This window comes from Bos indicus x Bos taurus, chromosome 19 (genome assembly GCF_003369695.1).
Source record: "Bos indicus x Bos taurus breed Angus x Brahman F1 hybrid chromosome 19, Bos_hybrid_MaternalHap_v2.0, whole genome shotgun sequence".
Classification (NCBI taxonomy): domain Eukaryota; kingdom Metazoa; phylum Chordata; class Mammalia; order Artiodactyla; family Bovidae; genus Bos; species Bos indicus x Bos taurus.
The window spans coordinates 8,688,424-8,709,316 of NC_040094.1; the positions used below are offsets into that span (position 1 = coordinate 8,688,424).

At 41.5% G+C, this 20,893-nt stretch overlaps 1 protein-coding gene across 1 annotated transcript in view; it reads left to right on the plus strand.

Moving 5' to 3' along the window:
- The first annotated feature begins 3,241 nt into the window (after window positions 1–3,241).
- Window positions 3,242–20,893, plus strand: part of DGKE (diacylglycerol kinase epsilon) — a 29,406-nt gene continuing 11,754 nt past the window's right edge. Inside the window, exons 1-7 of the mRNA XM_027516892.1 lie at window positions 3,242–3,462; window positions 3,875–4,351; window positions 12,034–12,193; window positions 13,752–13,871; window positions 16,488–16,631; window positions 16,871–17,028; window positions 17,408–17,459. Of these exons, the coding sequence (XP_027372693.1) occupies window positions 3,897–4,351; window positions 12,034–12,193; window positions 13,752–13,871; window positions 16,488–16,631; window positions 16,871–17,028; window positions 17,408–17,459 (1,089 nt within the window). The 5' untranslated portion in view covers window positions 3,242–3,462; window positions 3,875–3,896. The remainder of the gene's footprint in view (window positions 3,463–3,874; window positions 4,352–12,033; window positions 12,194–13,751; window positions 13,872–16,487; window positions 16,632–16,870; window positions 17,029–17,407; window positions 17,460–20,893) is intronic.

Consider the following 20,893-nt stretch of genomic DNA (forward strand, 5'->3'; position numbering starts at 1 on the left):
CAGGGAGGAAACTGAGCCCAGATTCTGTCCCAGACCCAGCTCAGTGTATCTTGTCATCCTGGGAGCCCTCGCGTGTTACTGGCTTCACTGCTACTTCCTGACAGGGCCAGGCTTGGGCTTAAACAAAAGTATATTGTGTAGAGACACTTTCAGGAAGGGTAAAACTATAAAGAAAAACGAGGAATGGAGAACACAAAAAATGAGATGACAGTTTCCTGATGGGGAGGAGGCATAGCCATCAGGTGGGCACAGGAAAGGCTCTTAATGTTCAATACAGTAATCTACATGGCGGGCATACATGTGCTTATTATTTTTTTAACTGTGCGTATGTTTTATAAAAATCTTTTGTATGTGTGATATATACATTTCACAATTTAAACCGAACAAATGTTTGAATAAATAAGTAAATAAATTATCTGGGGAGCTTGTTAAGGGGGTAGACTCCTAACTCCAGTACAATTCTGATCCAGGGATCTGATGAAGACCTGGGAACCCATATTTTAAGATGATGCCAATGGAGGTGGTCAAAGATCACACCTTGGGTTTCCCTGGTGGTCCACTGGTTAAGAATCCACCTCACAATTCAAGGAATACCAACTCGATCTTTGATCCAGGAAGATCCCACATGCCACAGGGCAACTGAGTCCGTGTGCCATAAGTACTGAAGCCTGCGTGCCCCAGAGCTTGTGCTCCACAACAAGAAGCCACTGAGCCACCAGGGAAGCCCCTTTGATCATTTAGACTGATGCTAACTTCAATACCAGACCACCTGACCTGCCTCTTGAGACACCTGTATGCAGGTCAGGAAGCATACAGGACATGGAACAACAGACTGGTTCCAAATAGGAAAAGGAGTACGTCAAGGCTGTATATTGTCACCCTGCTTATTTAACTTACATGAAGAGTACATCATGAGAAAGGCTGGGCTGGATGAAGCAAAAGCTGGAATCAAGATTGCCAGGAGAAATATCAATAACCTCAGATATGCAGATGACACCACCCTTATGGCAGAAAGTGAAGAACTAAAGAGTCTCTTGATGAAAGTGAAAGAAGAGAGTGAAAAAGTTGGCTTAAAGCTCAACATTCAGAAAATGAAGATCATGGCATCCAGTCGCATCACTTCATGGCAAGTAGATGGGGAAACAGTGGAAACAGTGTCAGACTTTATTTTGGGGGGCTCCAAAATCACTGCAGATGGTGATTGCAGCCATGAAATTAAAAGACGCTTACTCCATGGAAGGAAAGTTATGACCAACCTAGACAGCCTGTTAGAAAGCAGAGACGTTACTTTGCCAACAAAGGTCCATCTAGTCAAGGTTATGGTTTTTCCAGTGGTCATGTATGGATGTGAGAGTTGGACTGTGAAGAAAACTGAGCACCAAAGAATTGATGCTTTTGAACTGTGGTGTTGGAGAAGACTCTTGAGAGTCCCTTGGACTGCAAGATCTAACCAGCCCATCCTAAAGGAGATCAGTCCTGGGTGTTCATTGGAAGGACTGATGTTGAAGCTGAAACTCCAGTACTTTGGCCACCTGATGCATAAAGCTGACTCATTTGAAAAGACCTTGATGCTGGGAAAGATTGAGGGCAGGAGGAGAAGGGGACAACAGAGGATGAGACGGTTGGATGGCATCACCGATTCAATGGACATGAGTTTGGGTGGGCCCTGGGAGTTGGTGATGGACAGGGAGGCCTGGCATGCTGAAGTTCATAGGGTCGCAAAAAGACGGACACGACTGAGCGACTGAACTGAACTGAACTTCAATGATGAAGTTAAGGTGATATCAGTCCCAACACTGAGTTATGACATCAAGCGTATTTCTCAACCTCTCTTTACCTTGGCTTTCCTCATCTGTAAAATGGGCATGATAAGTTTAGCATGGCCCCTGCTAAGTGCAAAGATGGAAGCTAAGGTGCTGTAAGTCATTAAAAAAGGCTACCAAATTCTCCTTGTTAAGCAGATTTCAACAGTCCTGGCACTACAAGAAAGCTGGAGCTCCTCGCACAGTGCTTGGCACACAGTGAGCCCGCAGCCAGTGTGTGTCTAATAAGTAACTAGTAAGAGCGCAGGCAACAGCCACCAATTTTTGACTTGGATTGTCCCCTTCAATCACTATATAGCACACTCAAAACTGCCAGTTTTCTCCCTTTCCGTGTTCAAAACTGTGCCAGGTTCCACCTTCTTCTGATAGTGAGGAGGAGTGAGGCTACAGGTCATAGAAAAACGTATACTTTGTAAATAAATCATTCATGCCAGAGCTCCCTGTGATTACAGGCTGTTGCTGCTGCTGCTGCTGCTGCTGCTAAGTCGCTTCAGTCGTGTCCGACTGTGAGACCCCAGAGACAGCACCCCACCAGGCTCCCCCGTCCCTGGCATTCTCCAGGCAAGAACACTGGAGTGGGTTGCCATGTCCTTCTCCAATGCATGAAAGTGAAAAGTGAAAGTGAAGTCGCTCATTTCGTGTCCGACTCGTAGCGACCCCATGGAGTGCAGCCCACCAGGCTCCTCCGTCCATGGGATTGGAAGCCTCTAAAGCCCCCTCTTGGAGAAGGCAATGGCACCCCACTCCAGCACTCTTGCCTGGAAAATCCCATGGACAGAGGAGCCTGGTGGACCGCAGCCCATGTGGTCGCTAAGAGTCGGAGAAGACTCAGCGACTTTTCACTTTTCAGTTTCATGCATTGGAGAAGGAAATGGCAACCCACTCCAGTATTCTTGCCTGGAGAATCCCAGGGACGGGGGAGCCTCGTGGGCTGCCGTCTATGGGGTCGCACAGAGTCGGACACGACTGAAGCGACTTAGCAGCAGCAGCAGCAAAGCCCCCTCTAGTGTTCCTCCGCCCTCTGTCCTCCCGCTCACCGGCCCGCCCTTGGGCCGGCCCTCGATCTAGCCCCGCCCCTCCCGCGAGGCCCCTCCCTGTCCTCGAGGCCCCGCCCCGTCGGGCCCCGCGGCCTAGCGGTCGCATCTCACACCTCCTCACAGCCCCTGCGCTCCTGCCGAGGCCCCGTCCCCGGATCTAACCCCTCTCCGTGTCGAGGCCCCGCCCCGTCAGGCCCCGCAGCCTCGCGGTCACACCTCACGCCTCCCCTCAGCCCGGGCTCTCCCGCCGAGGCCCCGCCCCCAATCTAGCCCCGCCCCGTCGGGCGCCGCCCCGTCAGGCCCCGCGGCCTCGCAGTCTCACTCACACCTTCTCGCAGCCCGGGTGCTCCCGCCGAGGCCCCGCCCCCACGATCTAGCCCCGCCCCGTCAGGCACCGCCCCGTCAGGCCCCGCGGCCTCGCGGGCGCACCTCACACCTCGCAGTCCAAGCACTCCGGCTGAGGCCCCGCCCCATAACCCGCGGCCGCGGCGGTGCCGGCCTCTCCCGCGGAGTCCGCACACCCGCGGGACTCGCGGCGACGCGAGGGCGACAGCAAGGCCGGAGGCCTAGGCCCCGGAGCCGAACCCCCAGCCCTACACGAGGTAGGCCGGGCGCGCGGGCGGGGAGGGCACCCTGGTCGCTGAGGCCGCGCGGTGGGCGGGCCCGTGGGGCCCTGAGCCCCCGAGGCGCGCGTGTGCCGGGCCTGGGTTAACGGCTGCGGGCGAGGCCCGTGCACCATGGCGCCCCAAGGCCGGGCGCCGCGCCGCCTTCCTCCACAGTGGGGTCGCTCCCCTCCCCGCGGCCTGGCGAGGACTGGGCGGGGAGGGGAGTGTGACGGCCCCGGGCGCCTCCCCTTCGACTAGGCGCGTCGGCGACCCCGAGGCTCCGGGGTCCGGCCGTGGGGAAGGCGGGGCGCGCGCGCCTTCTTGGGGCGAGCGGGGCCACCTGACAGACAGGGAGGGGGGCTGCAGGGGGACAGCGAGCCCGTGGGGGACCCGCCCGCGTCTCTCCCAGTCAGACGCCGTCCTTGGAGAAGATGGAAGGCCAGGAGCGGCCGGCGCCCCCCGCCAGCCTGTTTGCGGATGGGCACCTGGTCCTGTGGACGCTGTGCTCGGTGCTGCTGCCCGTGTTCTTCACCTTCTGGTGCAGCGTCCAGCGGTCGCGCCGGCAGCTGCACCGCAGGGACATCTTCCGCAAGAGCAAGCACGGCTGGCGCGACACGGATCTGTTCAGCCAGCCCACCTACTGCTGTGTGTGCGCGCAGCACATCCTGCAGGGCGCCTTCTGCGACTGCTGTGGGCTGCGCGTGGACGAGGGCTGCCTCAAGAAGGCCGACAAGCGCTTCCCCTGCAAGGAGATCATGCTCAAGAGTGACAGCAAGGCCGTGGACGCCATGCCCCACCACTGGATCCGGGGAAACGTCCCCCTGTGCAGTTACTGTGTGGTTTGCAAGCAACAGTGCGGCAACCAGCCCAAGCTCTGCGATTACAGGTACGGCTTCCGTGGGGCCTGATTGCCCCACAGTGTTTGGAGGGAGTCAAGCTTTTCAGAGTGGGTGTCAGCGGCCTGCTTTGATCGCCACAAAAGACTTCACCTGCCCACTTGAAGGAAACAAGTTAATATATAGCCCTAGAATGGTAGAACGAGGCAGATTTGCAGTAATTTATCGAGTGCTTCTGGCCCACACTCCTTAGCCAACCTGCCCTTTTGGGGTAAAACTTGGCTCTTAACTTTCATCCAGAGGTCTCTAAGTGCTGCAGACTTTATGGCCAATGTATGTTATATTTTAACTTTTGTTAATTATTGATTAGTTCCATTTTGCATAAAGAAAAACGAAGTATGGACCAGTTAATTTTTCCCTAAAATTGCAAAACTGATTCATCTTGGGTTCTGTATTATGAATGTACAATGAAAACAGGTGTCATTCCAGGGCAGCACTTTAGTTATCTTTTTTTTAATATAGGTTGGTGCTATAGTGCACACTCCGAAAGAACACTTAAAGGAATACTCCTTTTGCCAGATGGTCTTTCAGGACCTTTGGCATCTTAGCCAAGCGACTTTGATTAAGCCAAGAATATTTTAATAGCTTTTAAATACACATGTGTGTACTTAAATATCGTCCGAAAATAGGTGAAGCTGTTCTTTGCTCGTGTTAGACATTGGTAATAAAAGGGGATGCTTCTCTGCAGATTATCTTTGCTAATTCATTTTACATTTGAGAGAATTTGATAGAGAATTTTACTCAGTGGTAAAATAGAATTGGCCTCCAGAATTTCTAACTTCCAGTTCAGTCTTGTCTCTGCCTTAAGTCTGGACATCTTCATTGTGTTGGATTTTGTTTCTGACAAGTTGAAAAGTCCCTAGCCATGTTTAAGAACAGAAATAGAAAACTGGCATGAGATAGCAGGTTACTTTTTTTGTTTGTATTTTGTTTTTAAAAGTCCTTTTTTTAAATTAGCATGAGCACTGTTATATCAACAATTATTTCTAACATCTTACACATCAGATTAAGACTTTAAAAATATGCTTTCAACAACTACAGTTTTATAACCATTTTTACTTGATATCTTTCAAATTTAGGTGTCCTTTTGGCTTCAGTGAGAGCTCAGTTACCAGTATCTTTTTTAAAATTTTTCATAATTCTCTTCCTAGTTAAACTTTAGTCTTAGAGAATTGGGATTGGTTTAAAAGAAGACATGAAGTATTATTTCCTTCCCTTCTTTTTGTCTGTGCAGAATTAGATTAAAATGATGTCTGTAAATATCTTAACTGCATTTCAGTTACTCTTAGCAAATAATCACAGTGCTCTGATTCTCCAATTAAGTGGTCTTTCTAGAAATACATATCTGATGGGGTCTCTGTTTAAAACCCTCCCATAACCCCCATCACTTACAATGATGGTCTTTCAGAATAAACTCCAGGTGCTTAACGTGGTATATAAGGTCCTTGTGCTCTCTGGACCGTGCCTGCCCTTTTAGTCTTCTCTACCACTGTCTGCATTAAGCTTTATGCACCAGCAACATCAGGCTGGTTGTGGTTTCCTTTAAATACCAACTTTTCATATCACCCTTCTTTTCCTCAAGGCTGAAGTATTCTCCTGGCTAGCTTCTTGGCATCCTTAATGACTATCTTGTGCCCTTTCCTCCAGGAATCCGTCCCTAATCTACTCATCCCTGCTCCTAATTTTTCCTTTTTGATGATGACATAATATCCTGTGTATCAGTGGTTCTTGAAGTAAGGTCCCCAGACTAGCAGCATCAGTATCACTCAGAAACTTGTTAGAAATGCAAATTCTAACACAGATTTAGATTAGCACACAGAATAAAAATCAGAGATTTGCATCTAACACAAAATGAAATAAAAATATTTGCATTATTTGAGACATACTTAAACCAAAAAATTATTTGTTGTTTATCTACAATCCAGATTTAACTGAGCATCTTCTATTTTTCCTGGCGTTAGCCTCACCCCAGACCCACTGGATCAGAAACTTGGGCTGGGAACCAATAATCTTTGCTTTAACAGTCCCTGCAGGTGATTCTAAAGTTTAAGAATTACTGCTATATTTATGTACTTCTTAAACATGAGCCTTTGTCCTTAAAGACCTCCTTTTCCTCCTTAGCTTGTTCTCCGGGTTACTGAGCAGTCTCTTCCTAGCATGCTAGAACCCTTAACCCGTGGTAAAAATGGTTTCTTTACAATTTAGGAAATGTTTATTATTCCCAGAAGAAAAGAGCAGTGACCTGAAGTATTAATAGTATGTATTCTGCAATGCTCTGATTTATTTTAGCTGATCATTTTATGTAGGATTACAGTCTGCTGTGACCTTCTGCAGGAATGAGATATTTCAGATAAAGAAACTAAATATTTATAATCTTTAAACACAGACCAGACTGTCCTTCTTTGGATTTTATCCAGCCCTGGGGAGGGCTCCTTCTGTGACTGCCTCACATTCTTAGGAAGTCCAAGATTTCAAGTAAACCATGAAGACTATTCAACGAGATAGAATTTCAAAGGGCCATGTGATAGCTGATTTTAAAACCTGCAACCCAGTTAAAAACTACAGAATAAGTGGCAAAGGACTTTTAATTTAGTCCCATTGTCATTATTTAGGTTTCACATATTAAACATCTATTTTGTGCCAGGTACTGTGTTGGATCCTATTTTCCCTGTAGCCTTCTTTCTTTCTTGTGTTTTCCTGCTTCCACCTCACCCATGGCAGAGTGTGTTTGCACCTCGTATCCTCTCATTTCTCGCCCCTTGCTGCTTTTCTTTCTTCTCACCTCTCGTCTGACTAAAGTAGGAAGTTGGGTTCTCTTTTCTAAGTATTCATTATGTTATTGAATAAAACTGTGTTCTGTCTCCTGTTAAGAAAACTTTTTGGTTTACATTATATTTTTATTTATATCCTTTTCTTCACTACACCCCACCCCACATACATACCCACTGTGATTAATAATACAAAACTTCTGACTCTTTGAAGGCAATGTTGGCAACTTTAGGCTTTGATCTTAACTTTTTGATTTTATGTTCTATTGGTATGTGTTTATTCACTTCATTAATTATGTGAAACAATGAAAGATAACAAGTTATCTTCTGGAGCAGAGATGGGCAAACTTTTCCTATAAAGAGCCAAGCTAAGTATTTCAGGCTTTGCAGAGCATATGGTCTGTCATAATTAATTCACTCTACCATCTGTCACAGTACAAAAGTAGCAAGAGACAGTACATAAATGAATGAGGATCTATATTCCAATAAAACATATTCCCCAAATTAGGAAGCACGTATGTTTGTAGTTTGAACCCCATTCTAACATGAATTTCTTAGGTGACCATCTCAGTTTCACATATAATTCTGTTGCCTCTTTCAGCATACTGAGAATTGGTACCTTTTGGTAAAGTTACTAACAGGCAACTTTAGAGAAACTAATAAGCAGTGTTGCCAGGAAGTGTTTTTTCTTCCCTTGTGAACTTTTTTTTAATAAAGCAGTCATACTCCTGCACAAAAATACTCATAGGGTAATGTTCTATGTGTTCATAAGATGATGAACATGATTATGATTCATGATTATATTTACTTGTCAAAACTCAGAAAATGTACGTATTTGTAGATTTCATCATATGTAAAATCAAAAGAAAAAAATCTAAACAGTGATATCCCTGCTTGCTGAGGTATTTAGGAGATATTCTAATGTCTGTAATTTACTTTTGTGCACCAAAAAATAGAGCCTTCCCAGGCAGCTCAGATGGTAAAGAATCCACCTGTAGTGCAGGAGACCCCAGGTTTGATCCCTGGGTTAGAAAGATCAAAGAAGGGAATGGCGACCCACTCCAGTATTCTTGCCTGGAGAATCCCATGGGCAGAGGAGCCTCACAGGCTACAGTCCATGGGTTTGCAGAGAGTCGGGCATGACTGAGTGGCTAAGCACACATGAAATGGATATACAGAAATGAAGCAAAGTAATTACAATAAGTTACTAATGCTGGAATACGGGTGATGGGCTTACCTGTGTTGCTGTTAAAAAATTTTTTTTCTAATGCAAAACATTTAAAAAAGCAAGGAGACTACCCTTGTATTTTTGGAAATAGTTGCTGAAGTATTGAAAGGTGAAATTTCATAATGTCCACAATTTTCTTTCCAAATGATACATCAAAATATGAGTTTATTTTGAAAGAAAGAAAATATGAGAGAAAAATGTTAATTATGAATCAGAGCTAAGGGTTGGTTTAAAGGTATTCATTTTGCTATTCTTTTGACATCTGTGTAAGGGTTTAAAATTTTTCAAAATAGGAAAAGAATAAAGATCATAAACAGTCACTCAAAAACATGACTGCTAAAACTAAAATATTGCTATTAATGTCTTATTTTCCTATCAGATTTGAAATCTAGATCAAGTAAAACACCAGTTACAAAATATATAAAGAAAACAGGTCTCGATTTTGATTATGGTATTTCTCAGGAAAAATAGAGTGCTGCCTAAGGAGTGAGTATGTTGGCTTTACTTTAACAGAACAAAGGCTGATAATAGCCATCATCTTGGTTAAAACAGTCTTTTCTGAAATTTATGAGAATTTAGTGAATGATAAAGGTGTCACAAATCAATGGGATAGAAAAGATGACTTTATCAGTCGTGCTTGGACAAGTGCTCTTTGAGAGGAAAACAGTTAACGCTTCATATCACACTCTATACCAAAATAAACTCCAGATGGATTGAAGCAGAAATTGTTAATTCATAGATAAGGTTCCAGGAAGCCTAACACTTTCATGAGATTCTCAGTGGAATCTGTAGCCCCAGAAGGTTAAGAAGCACTGGATTAAAGCTGAATTGTGAGGGGGAAAATAGCTATAGGTGAATATTTATCTAATTTGGAAAGGTAAAGGTCTTCAAAGCTTGAAAGCATTTAAATAAACCACAAAGGGAATATAGATCTGTCTAGCAAAAAATAAACTTAAGTACATTAAATAGTAAATTTAAGAGAAAACTGAAATATTTGCAGGAACTATGACAGAAAAGAAGTTGATATCCTACATAACAGTGCGTGCAGTTATTAAAACCTAGTAAAAGATAGGCTATGAATCAATTCATAAAACAAGGCAGAAAAATTATTCCGCTTCATCTAGTGATCAAAGATCTCCAAATTAAAACAACAAAGTACTTTTCCACTCATCAAATTATCAAGGAAAAGTGTTGAGCGAGTATTAAATATGATGGACACCTTTGTGTGCTGGTATCAAGCATTCTGGACAGACATCTCAAGAAACTTAGAAAAACGCATGCCCTTTGATTCAGTAATTTGACTTCTAAAGATTCCAGGGAAATAATTTCATTTATGTTTAAGGTTGTGCATCAGGTTGTTTATACTTAGACAAACTATCTAAATTTTTTAGAGGGGGGAGGATTAAATGAATTATGTCCATGTGATGTGATATTATACATCTTTACAAGCTATGTTTTGAAAAAAAATACTTAATGGCATAGGACAGAATTCATGATACAATTTCAAGGAGAAGTACCTCCAGACATATATACATTGTTACCCCTAACATGAAAAATAAATATATGAGGACTATAAAACTGAGATTAAATATATCAAAAAGTTAAGAGTAAGTATCTCTAGATGACTTTTATGTCTTTCTATATTTTCTAAATTCTCAAGCATTACAGGCTTCCCTGGTGGCTCAGACAGGAAAGAATCTGCCTGCAATGCAGGAGTCCTGGGTTTAATTGCTGGGTCGGGAAGATCTAGATTCTAGAATACCCACTTGCATGAAGTGCCTCCCATACCAGCAAATTTTATTCTGTCTTGAAAATTGATAGCTTGGTGGGCTACAGTCCACGGGGTCGCAGAGTCAGACACGACTAAGCAACTTCATTTTCACTTTCACTTAAAATCAAAAATCCTCCACTGATATGGTGAATTACTGCTTAATTTGATTTGTGCTTTGTTGCAGATTACTAGTTTAATTTGGGCTTCCAGTGGCTCAGCGGTATAGAATCCACCTGCAATGCAGGAGATGTGGGTTCAGTCCCTGGGTCAGGAAGATCCTCTGGAGAAGGGGAATGGCTACCAACTAGAGTATTCTTACCTGGAGAATTCCATGGACAGAGGAATCTGGCAGACTATAGACCATGGGGTCTCAAAGTGTCAGACACAACTGAGCGACTAACACTTTTACTTTAAAGCTAAGATCACCTAAAATACACTTCTAAAAATTTATTCAAGTAGTTTATGTATATATACTGATGTTTAAAACTCAAACAATACAAAAGAACGTAGAGTAAAAAGTGAGTGTTCTTCTCATTCCTCAGTCCCACTTTTCTTCCCAGAGGAAACCGTTGTGAAATAATTCAGTGGGGTTTCCTTTCAGATTATTTTCAGTAACAATGCACTAGTTTAAAGTGTACAGTAGCACAGTAGGTGGAGGTAAAATACTTTGGCTACATAAGCAATCAATTGTAATTTCTCAAGCTTAGGTTGAAAGCAAGTGTTAACAAAGTCTGGTGCAAGTTGTTTTACATTTTCCCTCTAACAGATCAGGCAGATAATTATAATTTGAGCAGTAATTAGGATTCTTGAGTCAATAGCAGTAATTATTTGACAAAACTGAACATCCAACCGGAAAAAAACAGCCTTAAAATAGAAGTCCAAGAGAGTTGACCTTGGGGTGAAAGAGTTTGTATCCTCTTTTTTTTTTTTTTATTTAGTTACAGCCATTGTTTTCTGTTGGCCTGCTCTATCTGTACAGTCAGATCTGCCTTATCCGTGAGTGGATTAAATACTTAGTAGATTAATAATAGAAACCTAAGACCTTGGCCAGCACTATTCTCGTTTCATATGATTTAAACACAGAAACAAATTTGAACATAAATGTCTCTGCCTGTAATTTAGATGTAAACGTATAGATTTGTTTCATATTAACTGCCAATAAGAAATTGACTGTTTTGCTAACTTTGCTGAAGTGGTCATAGATGGTTATAAATCAGGAGGTTTTCAGACTGAACCTTGAAGAACTCTTCAAGTACTGGGGCCAGTTGGGTGTTTAAGCTGTAGGCCTTTAGGCCTAATGATCCTGTTCCAGCCAAAGCCCAAATATATAGTACACAGAACCATATTCTAGACCAGCTTTGCTTATGTGGATTACATCTATTGGTATTTACCACATTATAAATTAAAACTGAGAAACGGTTAAAATATTCACTTTAAAAATAATACTGGTAACAAAATATTTTGTGAAAATAGAGGAAAGTGACATCGTTTTATATTTTTGGTACATTTCTTTGGCGTGGAAGTCAGCTAGAGGCTTGTATCTCTTTCTGCATTCAGTCTGTGGATTTGGCACATACCATAAAGCTTCCAGAAAATTCTACTATATGCTTTTGATAGAAATGAAGGTGAAATAACATCTTATATTATTATTAAAATGGTTTCAACCTCAGAGACACCCAGAAATGATCTTCCCCAGACCACACTTTAAGAACTACTGTTAAACAAGTTTATTCAAAGTTTATTGCTCTATTTTGACGTGTAGAAAGCAATTATAAATTTTTACTTGCCAGATTTTTTCATTGGTGATAAGATTACAATTTGTTTTTTTGACAAAAATGATTGGTTTGCAGATTAGTATGATTATTGTTTCCAGTTAATTATTATCTGTTTTTTTCCTTCCCTCAGGTGCGTTTGGTGTCAAAAAACAGTACATGATGAGTGTATGAAAAATAGCTTAAGGAATGAAAAGTGTGATTTTGGAGAATTCAAAAACCTCATCATTCCACCAAGTTATTTAACCTCCATTAATCATATGCGTAAAGACAAAAAAACAGATTATGAAATGGTAATCAGAGTTTATTTTTCTTTACATAATTTATTTCCACAAAGTTATTTAAGTCAGTGTGAAACACTGAGAACTATGTGTGTGCGAAAAATCATTATGGTAAGCCATGATACCCTACCCACTTCCTAAAGATGTGCCAGGAACTTTGGCACTTGAGTTCCTTCAGGTCTAAGGAGAAATTGGGATGTGTTATATTTTGGGCTTCCCTCATAGTTCAGTTGGTAAAGAATCTGCCTATAGTGCAGGAGACCCGGGTTCGATTCCCAGGTTGGGAAGATCCCCTGGAGAAGGAAATGGCAACCCACTCCAGTATTCTTGCCTGGAAAATCCCACGGACAGAGGAGCCTGGACAACTTAGCGACTAAACCACCACCACCATATTGTGAAAGTGTTAGTCGCTCAGTGGTGTCCAGCTCTTTGTGATTCCGTGGACTGTACCCTCCAGCCCTCCAGGAGCCCTTCAGGCTCCTCTGTCCCTGGGATTTTCCAGGGAAGAATACTGGAGCAGGTAGCCATAAGTCCCCAGAATCTGTATTTGTTTTAAGTTTTCAGATGATTGATGAACAGCCAGGTTTGGAACTCATTATTGTCAGTAAAAAGAAGGTAGATTTTTAGTCACACGTTGTTCTGAAGAATGTTTTCCTGTGGAACCTCATATAGGGTACCTGGAGACGAGAATTTGTTGCACATTAGATCCTGCCACAAATAATAGTGAACATTCCCACAAGGGAAGTCCAAAATAGACATTTTAAAACTTAAAAACATTATGTTTAATGTTATTGTGATACTTTTTTAAAAAAATACACAACCCCTTATGTCTCTGATTTCAGTCTGACATAGGAGACTGAGGATCACTAAGTAAAACCAGGGAACGTCTTCATTAATGTTTATACCCACGAGGAGAAGGGGAGAGGAAAGAAGTGGTTAGAGTAGAGAAACATGAATTTAATTTGATTTAGGGTTTTGTGCAAATCTGGATTCTTGAATATATTTCTGAATACACCATTCAAAAAAATTAAAAAGCTTGAAAATTAGAGTACAGCCAGAAAAGCACAGTCAGGGTTTAGAGAGCAGAGAAGATCAATGTCCCTTCTATGAAGGACTGAAATGTGTTGCCTGGGAGGCAAGACCAATAAATGATATAATGTTTCAAGTGATTGAACACAACAGTTATATGGAAGAACAAATGAGATTATTCCTTACTTCAGGAATCAAAAGTGGAAAGTTACTGAAACACAGATGTTTAACTCAGTTTAAGTCAAAACTTTCTAGTAATTTGATTTAGCAGTGGAATTCCTTGTTAAGTGAGTTCCTTCTTACATTGAGTACCCAAGTGTATACTGGATAACTTATCTAGAATAATGGAGAAGAAATTTATATTAATATATTAAGCAGAAATTAATTCATCTCTTTCCATTCTTAGAATTCTTTCATTTTTATATTGTACTGACTGGGATAGTTGATTTTTCTCTCAGCAGATTTACAGCACTGTTGTTAATAAGAAATGAAAAACTGTCTTTGAGATGTTAAGGTCTTTTAACGCACATTAATTTTTTAGCTAGCCTCTAAACTTGGAAAGCAGTGGACTCCATTAATAATCCTGGCCAACTCTCGTAGTGGGACTAACATGGGAGAAGGACTGCTGGGAGAGTTCAGGATCCTCCTAAATCCCGTCCAGGTAACCAAAGAGGAGACCTTGCTTTCTGTAGTAATCTTTTCATTTTTAGTTGTACATTTTCCCTAAATTGTAATGGTTGTTAATGCTTTAAGCCAGTAATCACCTGGTTATAGGGAAGAAGAATAATTATGAAAATAGTATTGAGCCATCTGAATTTGTGGAGAAAGAGGGATTCTCATGGTAGGGATGTAAATGGTGCAGCAACTTTAGCAACTACTTGGACAGTCTCTTAAAAATTCAAACTTAAATTTCCCAAACCACATAGCACTTCTAGGAATCTACCCAACAGAAACGAAAACATATCCCACAAATACTTTTATGCAGATTTTCATAGCAGCATTTTTCATGATAGCCCAAAAGAAAAGCCCATCAGTCAGTGGCTGGATAAAACAAAATGTGACGTACCCATACGAATGGAATATTCAGTGATAAAAAGGAATGCTAGTACATACATACTACAAATTAAATGAACCTCAAAAACATGCTGAGTGAAAGAAGCACAATGCAGGGGATCAATACTGTATGATTCCTTATTGATCTGTTCAGAAAGGGTAAATCTGTAGAGCCAGAGAGTACAGTGATTGCCTAAGACTAGGGCTGGAAATTAGGAGTGACTAATGGACACTTACTAATGGGAAATCTTACTGGAGCAGCGAAAATGTTCTAAACTGAATAATGCACAGCTCACTAAGCTTCCTAAAACTCATTTAATTGTTGACTTTAAATCAGTAATTTCACTATATGTAATTTATACCTCAGTTTTAAAAGTAAGAATAAAAGGTTCATGCCATTGAGACTGAGATGACATGCTAGCAGCTTCTACTTTGTAAAACTAAACAACCCATTGTGCAGCAATCATTCTTTCCAATTTGTAATTTTCCCTTTCAACATTATACAACTTAAGAAAATATAAAAATAATTTTAAAAGGAAAGAGAAAGGGAAGTTCCCTGGGAGTTCAGTGGTTAGGACTTGGCATTTTCCCTGCCATGGCCTGGGGTTCAGTTCCTGTTTGGGGACCTAAGATCACACAAGCCTCGCAGCAAAGCCAAAATAAGTAAAATTTAAAAATAAAAAGAGAAAATCACCTGCAGTACCTCTACACAGATACATCAGTTGTTTTCATTTGTCCATGTTCTTTCCATGAATTGTGCATGTATTCATATATTGGGATTTCTTTCAACGTAATCTAACTTTGCATTTACCTGAAAGTATGTTCTCCCGTGTTGCAACCTGCTGCTGCTACTGCTGCTGCTAAGTCACTTCAGTCGTGTCCGACTCTGTGCGACTCCATAGACGACAGCCCACCAGGCTCCGCCATCCCTGGGATTCTCCAGGCAAGAACACTGGAGTGGGTTGCCATTTCCTTCTCCAATGCAGGAAAGTGAAAAGTGAAAGTGAAGTCGCTCAGTCATGTCTGACTCTTAGCGACCCCATGGACTGCAGCCCACCAGGCTCCTCCATGGGATTTGAAAAACTAAACAACCAGGGATTGAACCCCAGGCCATGGCAGGGAAAATACCAAGTCCTAACCACTGAACTCCCAGGGAACTTCCCTTTCTCTTTCCTTTTAAAATTATTTTTATATTTTCTTAAGTTGTGTAATGTTGAAAGAGAAAATTACAAATTGGAAAGAATGATTGCTGCATAATGGGTTGTTTAGTTTTTCAACTAAATCCCATCCATGGGATTTGCCAGGCAAGAGTACTGGAGTGGGTTGCCATTGCTTTCTCCAGTGTTGCAGCCTAGTCCTCATAATTATATATGTGATGACTAAGAAACCATCAAATGGATGTGTCCATATTTATAGTCTCCTGCTGATGGCAGTCGAGTTTGTCTCTACACTTGTATGATTATAAATAATGCTGCACTGATTATCTATACACAGTTTTTTCATCTTTTGAAATATTTTCCTAGATTGTTTATAGAATTATAGGTATTATGGATCCTTTCATCTTTATGTCATTTTACTCATATTGCAAAATTGTTTTCCAGAAATGTGTACTGACTTGCACTAGTAATGGATTTTTTAAATCCCATATAGAATAGGAAGCACTGGTTAAAGGTGAACTGAGCATAGCCTGGTTTTATGTGAACATAAAGGTGGCAGTATTGTACAGTGGATAGAATACAGGATTGGATTTCTATGTCAGCACTTAATTATCAGAGGAAGCATGGGCAAGTTATTTAACCTTCCTATGTCTCCATTTCCAGTAGAATGCTGTTTGCTCGTGCTTTTTAGGGGCAGCATTAGGGCTTCCCTGGTGGCTCACCTGGTAAAGAATCCACCTGCCATTTGGGAGACCTGGTTTCGATCACTGGGTTGGGAAGCTCCCCTGGAGAAGGTAAAAGCTACCCACTCCAGTATTGTGGTCTGGAGAATTCCATGGACTGTATAGTCCATGGGATCGCAAAGAGTCGGACACGACTGAGCGACTTTCACTCACTTCACTCAGGATGAGCCACAGTGATTATAGTCTGGTATACTGCCCAGCATAAAGATAAATGCCAGCATTGTTATTTAAGCACATCTAGGTCCTCATCTAGAGGGAAATTATCCTCACAGGTGGGTGACAGTGTTGGGTAAAATAATTTTTTCCTTTTCTTTCACGTTATAGGTTTTTGATGTTACTAAAACTCCCCCCACCAAAGCCCTACAACTTTGTACTCTTCTTCCCTATGACTCAGCTCGAGTGCTTGTCTGTGGAGGGGATGGGACTGTCGGCTGGGTCCTGGATGCCCTTGACGAAATGAAAATTAAGGTATCCATCCTTAAGATCTCCTTGCCTCTCACAGAAGCACTTCCAAGAAAGTTACAAAGTATTTGTGGTTATATTTTTTATTATGCAGGTGAATATTAGAAGACCTTGCCAACCTTGAATATTGTGATTGAGTAGTTATTATTTGTATCTTTATTGCTTTGGGCTTTGAATTTTACCAAATATTATTACCCTCCAAATAGTCTGAAGGGAAAAATCTAAACTAATCTTCTGTATTGTAGGGACAAGAGAAATACGTTCCACAAGTTGCAGTCTTGCCTCTGGGAACAGGCAATGATCTCTCCAACACCTTGGGGTGGGGTACAGGTTATGCGGGAGAAATCCCAGTTGCACAAGTCTTAAGAAACGTGATGGAAGCAGATGGAGTTAAACTAGATAGGTAAGTTATACTTACCCTCAAAAGTGATTTCTTGAGCTTTGGGAATATTCCTTGAATTATAAATGAAGACTTGTGTAGTTCTAAAGTTAAATGTAGTTTAAATGTAAAAGACTATGTCAGTTGTACTTATGTGTGGACACTGGTGTTTTATTTTGTTGCTGTATATTGTGTTGTTATGTAAATCATAGGTTAGGTAACAAGTTAGGCTGAGTACTCCTCTCAAGATTTACATAGTCATTTAAATGTATTCATTTCCCATAAGCTATTTTAATAGAAGAACCTTATCTACCAGACATCCAGAGTTGATTGGTAATAATTATAATTAACTGACAATTAATTCGTTAGTAATTACTGATTTTTTTAAACTTTTATTTTTTAGATGGAAAGTTCAAGTAACAAATAAAGGATACTACAACTTAAGAAAACCCAAGGTATGTTTTTGGGGCTGCAGTTGCTAGTGGTTTCAACAGACATGGTGGAGTGCTTCCATTGTGGCACTGCGGTGGGACACGGCAACAGGTGCTTGTCTCTGGGGAGCTGGTTATGGAACAGGCTGCAGGTGTGCCTGCTTCTACCCTGGTGGATCAGGCGGGAAAGATTTCAGGGCAAGTGACATGGGAGTCGGTCCTTAAAGTGTAAATACAATTTAGATCAACAGAGAAAGAAACAAAAGACTCCCCAGGTAGAGGAAATAGACTGGAGGGTGCACATCATGGTTAGTAAATAGCAAATAATACAGAGGTAGCACAGAGATAGCAAGTCTATAGTTTTAAAAAGATACATTGGATTATGGTTTTCTCAGAGTATATGCCCAGTAGTGGGATTGCTGGACCATATGGTAGTTCTATTTTTAGTTTTTTAAGGAACCTCCATACTGTCCTCCATAGTGGCTCTATCAGTTTACATTCCTACCAACAGTGCAAGAGGGTTCCCTTTTCTCTACACCCTCTCCAGCATTTATTGTTTGTAGATTTTATGATGATGGTCATTCTTACTAGTGGGAGATGATACCTCATTATAGTTTTGGTCTGCATTTCTCTAATACTTACTGATGTTAAGCATCTTTTCATGTGCCTCTTCGCCATCTGTATTGTCTTCCTTGTAGAAAATCATAAACACATGCCAGTGTTCATTACAGCACTATTTACATGAAAGCAACCTAAATGTCCAGCGACAGATGCATTGATAAAGAAGATGTGGTAAATGTGTACAGTGGAACATTATTTCAGTTCAGTCCCTCAGTCGTGTCTGACTCTGTGACCCCATGGACTGCAGTACACCATGTTTCCCTGTCCATCACCAACTCCCAGAGTTTACTCAAACTCATGTCCATAGAGTCAATGATGCCATCCAACCACCTCATCCTCTGTCATCCCCTTCTCCTCCTACCTTCAATCTTTCCCAGAATCAGGGTCTTTTCCAATGAGTCAACTCTTCACATCAGGTGGCCAAAGTATTGGAGCTTCAGCTTCAGCATCAGTCCTTCCAATGAATATTCAGGACTGATTTCCTTTAGGATTGACTGGTTTGATCTCCTTGCAGTCCAAGGGACTCTCAAGAGTCTTCTCCAACACCATAGTTCAAAAGCATCAATTCTTTGGTGCTCAGCTTTCTTTATAGTCCAACTCTCATATCCACACATGACTACTGAAAAAAACATAGCTTTGACTATACTGACCTTTGTCAACAAAGTAATATCTCTGCTTTTTAATATGCTCTCTAAGTTGGTCATCACTTTTCTTCCAAGGAGCAAGCATCTTTGAACTTCATGGCTGCAGTCACCATCTGCAGTGATTTGGGAGACCACAAAAATAAAGTGTGTCACTGTTTCCATGTTCCCCCATCTATTTGCCATGAAGTGATGGGACCGAATGCCATGATCTTACTTTTCTGAATGTTGAGTTTTAAGCCAACTTTTTCGCTCTCTTCTTTCACCTTCATCAAGAGGCTCTGTAGTTCCTCTTTGCTTTCTGCCGTTAGAATGTCGTCATCTGCATATCTGAGATTATTGATGTTTCTCCCTTCAGTCTTGATTCCAGCTTCTGCTTCATCCAGTTCAGCATTTTGCATGATGTACTCTGCATATAAGTTAAATAAACAGGGTGACAATATACAGCCTTGACATACACCTTTCCAAATTTTGAACCAGTCTGTTGTTCCATGTTCAGTTCTAACTGTTGCTTCTTGACCTGCATAGCGATTTCTCAGGAGGCAGATAAGATGGTCTGGTATTCCCATCTCTTGAAGAATTTTCCACAGTGTTTTGTGATCCACACAGTTAAAGGCTTTAGTATAGTCAGTGAAGCAGATGTTTTTCTGGGATTCTCTTGCTTTTTCTATAATCCAATGGATGTTGGCAATTTGATCTCTGCTGCTTCTGCCTTTTCTAAATCCAGCCTGAACATCTGGAAGTTCACAGTTCACGTACTGTTGAAGCCTCATTTAGAGAATTTCAAGCATTACTTTGCTAGTGTGTGAGATGAGTACAATTGTGCGGTAGTTTGAGCATTCTTTGGCATTACCTTTCTTTGGGATTGGAATGAAAACAAACCTTTTCCAGTCCTGTGGCCATTGCTGAGTTTTCCAAATCTGCTGGCATATTGAGTGCAGCACTTTCACAGCATCATCTTTCAGGATTTGAAATAGTTTAGCTGGAATTCCATCACCTCCACTAGATTTGTTCGTAGTGATGCTTTCTAAGGCCCACTTGACTTCACATTTCAGGCTGTCTGGCTCTAGGTGAGTGATCACACCATCGTGATTATCTGGGTCATGAAGATCTTTTTTGTATAGTTCTTCTGTGTATTCTTGCCACCTCTTCTTAATATCTTCTGCTTCTATTAGGTCCATACCTTTTCTGTCCTTTATTGTGCCCATCTTTGCATGAAATGTTCCTTTGGTATCTCTTAATTTTCTTGAAGAGATCTTTAGTCTTTTTCATTCTATTGTTTTCCTCTATTTCTTCGCATTAATCACTGAGGAAGGCTTTCTTATCTCTCCTTACTATTCTTTGGAAATCTGCATTCAGATGGGTATATTTTTCCTTTTCTCCTTTGCCTTCCACTTCTCTTATTTTTTCAGCTATTTGCAAGGTCTCCTCAGAGGAGATAAAAATGCCATTTTACCTTTTTGCATTTCTTCTTCTTGGGATGGTTTTGATCACCGCCTCCTGTACAATGTTACGAACCTCCATCCATGGTTCTTCAGGCGCTCTTTCTATACTCAGCCATAAAAAGGAATTATGTTGGGTCATTTATAGAGATGTGAATGGCCCTAGAGTCTGTCATACATAGTGAGGTAAGTCAGAGAGAAAAGCAAATACTGTATATTAATGCATATATGTAGAATCTAGAAAAATGGTACTGATGAACCTTGCAACTCCTGATTTGCAAGTCAGGAGTAGAGCTACAGACATAGAGAATGGACCTGGGGACGCAACAAGGGAGGAGACGGTGGGATGAATCGAGAGCATTGACATATCTACACACTACCGTGTGTAAAATCGCTAGCTAGTGGGAAGCTTCTGTATAATATAGGGAGCTCAGTTTGGTGCTCTGCGGTGACCTAGATGGGTGGGGTGGGGAGTGGCTATGGGGAGAGATGTCCAAGAGCGAGGGGACGTGTGTATACATAGAGCTGATTCACTTGGTTGTACAGTGGAAACTAATGTAACATTGTAAAGCAGCTAAACCCCAATTTAAAATTAATAATATATAAAAACAAGAAAGAAAATAAGAAAAAGAAAAATACTGGGGATAACGTGAAAATAGGGAAGAAACCTGCACTGTGACAAAACAAAGGGAATCTTAGGAGGAGAACTACTTACTGCCTCACCATAACACAGCACCTTCCTCACTATGACTCA